We start from the raw sequence: 6,839 nt of genomic DNA, 5'->3' as shown, positions 1-6,839 counted from the left end.
TAGGGGAGGGGACCTGAGAGGAGCGAGAGGAGGGGACGAGCAGAGGGGAGGGGAGACCCGCCGCCTCCCTCCCTCGCTCGCTGACTCGCTCCCTCCCGGGCTGCGGCTGCTGCAACGGGGCGGCGGTGGCAGCAGCAGCGGGAGCAGTCTAGAAGCCGGCGTCGAGGTGAGACGGGGATGGACAGAGGCTGCGGGTAGGAGTGCGCGGACAGACGGCGGACGCCGGGAGGGCTGCACCGGAATGCGGGCGCCTGGCGGACTGGCTGGTGGTGCTGGGCGCGCCACGCCGATGGGAGGAGGAGGCGCCGGTTCCCCGGGGGTTGAGGGAATCCCTGAGAGAGGGGCTGAGAAGGGGCTCAGAGGAAATGCCCAGGTCCCCCAGGGAGGGGCGGGGGCGTCTGCGCCCCAGACGCGCAGTGAGAAAACTGCACCGGCGGGGCACCCAGGGAGGAGGGGAGGATGCAGAGGGAGTGGAATGTGAGTATCGGTCCTCTGCCCAGTGTGCCTGTCTGCCTGTCGGAGTGTTACGAGCGTCTGCACAGCTTGTTGATTTCGGGGTGATGGGGCATCTGCTAGGATCTGAGAGTCTGGCTCTTAACGGGTGGACCCAGGAAGAGACCATGGGGAGGGTCCTGTTTTCAAAAGGGTTAATCTCCCCGGGGCCCTCCCAGCAGAAGACTTTGAGCAGAGCAGTCCTCCCCAGGGATGTCCCACCCTAAGGCAAAGGAAACCCCAACTTTTCTTCTTCTCCCCAGAGGCAGCCCAGGGCTGGCCCTAAGACAGGAGCATAGCCCTCTTGGGCTGCAGTGCCGAGAGCCACCTCTTTCCTCACACCAAACCTGTCTCCTCCTCTTCCAGGATTGCTGCTGTCTCTGCTGCTCCATCCACTCCATTGAGGTCCTCTCCTCTCTCCCCTCTCAAGATGGCAGCCAGCAGCTCTGAGGTCTCGGAGATGAAGGTGATAGAAGAGGGTCCCCAAACCCAAGGAGAAGGGCCTGGCCATTCTGAAGCCGAAACTGGCCCTCTCCAGGTCCCAGCTGGGGTCCCAGATGAGCCAGAGGCCCTGCAGCCCGGCCCAGACGACACTGGGGCCCCTGTGGACTCAGAAACCAAAGCTGGACTGGCTCCAGAAACCACAGAGACCCTAACTGGGGCCCCAGGAACAGCCCAGGCCAGAGACCTCAGCTCAAGTCCAGGAGGGGAGTCAAATGCCAACCCCAGCCCCAAAGAAGCACACCAAGAGCCGGCACCCAAACCAGAAGCAAATAAAGAGGCCACTGCAGACCAGGGGTCTGATCTGGGGTCTACAGCCCCACTTGAGCCAGCCTCAGAGTCTGCTCCCCAGCTGGACACCCAGTCAGACCCTCAGCCAGACTGCCAGCCAGATTCCCAGCCCACCCCCAAGTCAGCTCTTCAGCCAGAGCCCCCTACCCAGGAGGACCCCACCCCTGAGGTCCTGACTGAGAGTGTGGGGGAAAAGCAAGAAAATGGGGCAGTGGTTCCCCTGCAGGCTGGCGATGGGGAAGAGGGCCCAGCCCCTCAGCCTCACTCGCCACCCTCAACAAAAACCCACCCAGCCAATGGGGCTCCTCCCCGCGTGCTGCAGCAGCTGGTTGAGGAGGATCGACTAGGAAGGGCTCACAGTGGGCATCCAGGATCTCCCAGAGGTAGCCTGAGCCGCCACCCCAGCTCCCAGCTGGCAGGGTCTGGGGTGGAGGGGGGTGAAGGCACCCAGAAACCTCGGGACTACATCATCCTCGCCATCCTGTCCTGCTTCTGCCCCATGTGGCCTGTCAACATCGTGGCCTTCGCTTATGCTGTCATGGTGAGCCCCATGGGACCCTGGCCCAGGCCTGCTGTGGCTCCCAGCTTCCTGCCAGCACCTGGACAGAACCCCGGGAGTAGCCTTGTCTTCCCCTCTCCTCTCTGCATGGATCTCACTTCCCAATTATGGGGATTTTCCCGGCCTCTCCCTAGGACTTTACCGTCTGAGCCACCACTGCCCTACCCCGTCAGGTGGGAGGGATGCCAAGGCGTGTTTCACACCACCTTGCTGACCTGTGCCCTCCTCCCCCTGCCTCCCCAACCCTCTTTCCTCCTTTAACCACTGTCCACGGGGCCCGCCTGTCTCCTCTGGACAACTCTTTCACCTGATCCCTGCTGGGCTGCCTTCTCCTGACCTGGGCCATGGTGCCCCACCCCTCACCCTAACCCCAGTCCCGGAACAGCCTGCAGCAGGGGGACGTGGATGGGGCCCAGCGTCTGGGCCGCGTGGCAAAGCTCTTAAGCATCGTGGCGCTGGTAGGGGGGGTCCTCATCATCATCGCCTCCTGCGTCATCAACTTAGGCGGTGAGTGGGGGTCTGGGACAGGCTGGGAGGAATGGAAGGGTTGGCAAGGGCAGCTTTACTAACCCCTACCCCTGCTCTCTCCTGTCTGTCCTCCCTACTTCTCCTTTGTCTCTCCTTGTCTCCCCCTCCCCCCCACTGTCTCTGTCTGTCCCTCCCTCTCCTCTCCCACAGTGTATAAGTGAGGGGCTCTGCCCTGCATTCCAAGATTTTTCTTCCTGTTGGGAGCTGCCTTGGGCCCATCCTCCCCTGGGGGGAGCCCAATCGATGGCCCAGGCCCGCACCCATAGGGACCAAGGGAGCCTGAGCGGCCTTGTTTACAGCCAGCTTCTTTCCTGCTCCTGCATCCTGCCAGGCTCCTGTGCCAACCGTAGGCCTCTCTTCTTCCTGCACTGTTTCCAACCTCCCTGCACTTCTGCCTGCATCCCCTCCAGCCTCTTGGCCTCCCTATCCCTGCACTTCTGGAAACCTCCCTGCACTTCTGGAAATCTCCCTGAAGGTCTCACAAACTCTCTCTGCTCTCACCCTCCCTGCACTCCTCCCAACTTCCCGAATTCCCTGCACCTCAGCCCCAGTGTCCCCCTTTCAACTTTCACTGTCGTGGCATATTTCCCCATTCCTTTCTTCCTTCTCCCCGGTATCATCTCTCCTTCCCCTTTCACACCTTCTGCCCCCTTCCTGCCTCATCTCCCCTCAGCATTTCTTCCTCCCCTCAGGATCCTTTCCTCTTCCCTCTTGCCACCGTTTTCTCTGCAAAAACTCCAGCACGTAGGTCAGGCTGGGGGAGGGGAGCGGTATCAGGGGAGGGCTCCCCAGCCTGGGTTCCGACTATTTTCTGCTGGGCCCACCCAGGTCCTGACGCCCCCGGAGCGCCTCTGGGTCGCAGAGCTGGCAAGCCAGGCCTTGTCTGGGGACTTGTGCAGGGTGTCGTGCACTGTTGCTAGCTCTGTTCTGAACACGCACCTGCGAAGAGGAAGGGGCGTGGCTGTTGACCCTCTCCGGTCAGCCCGAGTTGACCTGCCCCACCTGGGCTTTTTAACCCGGTCAGCGAGTTTCTTAAAGGCGTCGGGACTAGGGTCATTCACGTGCTTTGTAGCGAAAGAACCCCGAAATAGATCCAAAGCTCCCAGATGCAGGGAGCGAATGAGGGGCGGGAAGCTCTATAATTATTTTCCAAGAGGACGAGAGAGGTTTGTTGCACGCGACAGTCCGCTAGGGAGGCGGGGACCGAGCTATGACGCTGTTTGGAGTTGGCGGGTTTTGTTTTCTTAAAAAAAAAAAAAAAAAAAAAAAAAAAGGCGTGGGGGAACACTAAAAGTCTTTAAAAAAAAAAGATACATCAAACAGATTCTCCCTCTTTGTATGCCGGATGCTGCATGAGTCTGAAACACCAATAAACGGAGACTGCATGAGACTCGCCTCTAAGCCTCAGTTGGTCCTTACGTCTGTCCGCCGCCGCCGGGGCCCGTGGCACTGCCCTCTTTCGGGCAGAACCTACTGGGTGGTGTGCGCATGCGACGACCCGGTGGCCATCTTTACTGTGGGCCGAAGCCAATTGTGCCCGAGCCTACCTGCGCATGTGCAATCCTCCCCTTGCTTTCCTTTTTCAAGTAGCTTTGGCTAGAGCGGAGCCTTCCGCGCCATCTCTGTGCGCCTGCGTACTGTGACCCTGCGCAGCCCGGGAGGCGGGTCTTAGCTCCAGGTGCGTACGGCGGCTGAAGTGGCGGAACTGCGAGGTGTGGGGAGAGGACGTCGGATCCAGGTGGGGAGAGGGGCGGTGTGAAGGCGTAAAGAGCGGCTCCGCCCTCTCTGGCCCAGAAAGTGGTTCCGGTGATCCCTGGGAATCTTGGAGTACCGGATCTGGATCCGTGGGGCGGGGTCCTCGGAGGGGACTCAGCGCCCCCTCTTGGGAACCGGCGGTCTCGTCGCAGGGACCGTTGTTGGAGCCTGATTGGTTGCAGAGACAATTCCTAAACTCCTGGGCAGCCCAATCCCTTGGGGGAGGGGGACGGGAGGCCCCCCCTCCAGCGCCCCCTTCCCCCCCCCCCCCCCCCCGCGGCTTACTACTCCTGCATCCCCTATCATCGCAAGGCCCCTCCCCTAGTAGCCTATGTCCCTTGTTCGGGGTCATGGAGACATTTCGGCCACCACGGCGGCGCCTCTGTCTGAAGAAGGGGAAGTGACCTCTGGCCTCCAAGCTCTGGCCGTGGAGGATACCGGAGGCCCCTCTGCTTCGGCCAATAAAGCCGAAGAAGAGGGGGAAGGAGGCCGGGAGGAGACGGAGCATGAGGGGTCCGGGGCTGAGGAGGTGCAGGGAGAAGCCCCCAGTGCTGACGGGGAAGAGCAGGCCAAGGGAGAATCCGAAGACTGGTACGTGCCCTGCAGTGATGAGGAGGTGGAGCTGCCCGCGGATGGGCAGGCCTGGATGCCTCCCCCCTCCGAAATCCAGCGGCTCTATGAACTTCTGGCTGCCCACGGTACCCTGGAACTTCGGGCTGAGATCCTGCCCCGCCGGCCACCGACACCTGAGGCCCAGAGTGAAGAGGAGAGATCCGATGAGGAGCCTGAGCCCAAAGAGGAGGAAGAGGAAAAGTGAGGGCACACCCTTACACCTTGTTCCTGGGGCTTGCTTCCTTTGATGCCCGGAGGAAATTGGGAGGGAGGTGGGACCCTGGAGCATGGAAAGTGTTGGCACAGAAGGGGGGGGGGGGGAGACCACCCTCACCCTTCACTCTCTGTCCACCTCTCCCAGACCACACATGCCTACAGAATTTGACTTTGATGATGAGCCAATGACACCAAAGGACTCCCTGATTGACCGGAGACGCACCCCAGGTACAGACAAGGGGGGGCGGGGGGGTGGTGAAGAGCCTCTACTCCCACTGACCTAAAAAGTGACTGCTTAAAAGAGGCCTATGCTTGGTGCCTTGGTTGCTACACAACTTGTAGCTGCAGGAATGAGCATTTCACCCAGTGGTGCCCTCCTTCCGGCTTGGATAGATACCTTATCTTCCTTTACACAACTTTCACGAATAATTCTATAATGGTCCCCATTCCTTTTATCTCTGTCTCCCTAAAAGTTCAGGTCTTTCTGGTAATTCATTATTATCTAGATCCTCATCCCTCTACTACCGCGTACATCTCCTAATCTGACCCAATTTAACACCCCATGTGCCTTCCTAGAATTTACCCTTAGAGCCATTCTTGATTTCTCTTTCTCTTACCCCAACATTCAAGCCAGCAGCAAGTTCTGTTAGCTCTCTACCTCCATGTTTCCAAGTTCATCTGCTACTCTCTGCCTCCAATACCACACCCACATCCAAGCCATTATTTCTCTTGCCTGGATATTTGCAGTGGCTCCTAACTGGTCTCCCTGCTTCCATTCTCAGCAACTAGAACGATCCTATTAAAATATAAATCACGTCACTACTCTGTTTAAAATTCTCCAAAGGATTCCATCACTGGAGGAAAGAGCATGTCAAGAGAGAATCCATACACTGCAACTCCCCTCCCCTGTCCCCCCCCCCCCCAACTCTGCCACTCCCTGGGTCACCAAGGCTTCCAAGGACATTTCCATTTAAACTAAGACATCCAAGCCACTCCTCATGACTTTGGCCTGTGAGTCGATTCTTTGAGCACATCCTTCAGTCTCCTCCCCCAGCTTTCTATACTCTTCTTTGAACAGGCCTCCCTGCTCCTGCCTGGGGCCTTTGTACTTGTCCTTCCCCTGCCTGGATACCCTTCCCTGGTCTGCACATTACTGGCCCCTTCTCGTGGTTCAGACCTTCACTGCTTACCCCATCTGAGGCCGAGCCCTAAACCTCAGAACCTCCATGACAGAGGTCTGGAATTCTCTATGTTTAATGAGCTCCGCAAGTATTAATTAACATCCGGACAGGTCTGGTGCACACTGTTTCCCATCCACATTTCTTACCTTACTTTTCTCTAGGGAGCTCAGCCCGGAGCCAGAAACGGGAGGCTCGCCTGGACAAGGTCCTCTCAGACATGAAGCGGCACAAAAAGCTGGAGGAACAGATCCTTCGCACTGGCAGGGACCTCTTCAGCCTGGACTCCGAGGACCCCAGCCCCACCAGCCCCCCACTCCGGTCCTCAGGGAGTACTCTCTTCCCCCGGCAGCGGAAATACTGACTGCTGCTCCTTCCGCCACCTTTAGGATGCAGGGTGTACACGTCCTGGGACCTGGGCCCTCCTTCCCTAACCCAGGGTACTGGGGAAGAGGACAGAGACTCCCAAGCTCCCAACACCGCACCTTGCCAGAAGGAGGACATGTGTGTATTTACGTTTTCTGGTGAACATCTCTTTGGAGAACCTGGGTTGACTTTTCTGAATCTAAAATAAAAAACACAAAGTTATCTTCTCTTAGGGGCTGGGCTGCAGCAGGAGCCCAAACAGTTGTGGGGTGGCAGAAACATATTCAGCCAGATTGGGAAATGAAAGTCACGTGGGGCAGAGGTGAACTCAGCACCTGCCC

At 58.7% G+C, this 6,839-nt stretch overlaps 2 protein-coding genes across 5 annotated transcripts; both read left to right on the top strand.

Annotated features, from left to right (window-relative positions):
• On the top strand, nucleotides 1-4,100 carry PRRT2 (proline rich transmembrane protein 2). Of its 4 annotated transcripts, none has more exons than XM_027051573.2 (4): nucleotides 4-194; nucleotides 859-1,825; nucleotides 2,218-2,350; nucleotides 3,962-4,100. In XM_027051573.2, exons 1-4 carry the CDS (start codon nucleotides 178-180, stop codon nucleotides 4,012-4,014), a joined length of 1,170 nt encoding a protein of 389 aa, XP_026907374.1. In that variant the 5' UTR covers nucleotides 4-177; the 3' UTR covers nucleotides 4,015-4,100. The 4 variants fall into 4 exon arrangements, with proteins under 4 accessions (XP_026907372.1, XP_026907374.1, XP_026907373.1 ...); XM_027051574.2 differs by lacking the exon at nucleotides 3,962-4,100 and adding an exon at nucleotides 2,522-3,767 and having other exon boundaries at nucleotides 7-194; XM_027051572.2 differs by lacking the exon at nucleotides 3,962-4,100 and having other exon boundaries at nucleotides 2,218-2,515.
• On the top strand, nucleotides 4,050-6,839 carry PAGR1 (PAXIP1 associated glutamate rich protein 1). Its single transcript, XM_015066436.3, has 3 exons — nucleotides 4,050-4,939; nucleotides 5,100-5,182; nucleotides 6,297-6,839. The coding sequence occupies exons 1-3, from the start codon at nucleotides 4,458-4,460 to the stop codon at nucleotides 6,494-6,496; spliced, it is 765 nt and encodes a 254-aa protein (XP_014921922.2). The 5' UTR covers nucleotides 4,050-4,457; the 3' UTR covers nucleotides 6,497-6,839.

This window comes from Acinonyx jubatus, chromosome E3 (genome assembly GCF_027475565.1).
Source record: "Acinonyx jubatus isolate Ajub_Pintada_27869175 chromosome E3, VMU_Ajub_asm_v1.0, whole genome shotgun sequence".
Taxonomy (NCBI): Eukaryota; Metazoa; Chordata; class Mammalia; order Carnivora; family Felidae; genus Acinonyx; species Acinonyx jubatus.
Note: the sequence above shows the minus strand (reverse complement) of the source record. Positions and strands in the feature narration are given on the sequence as shown.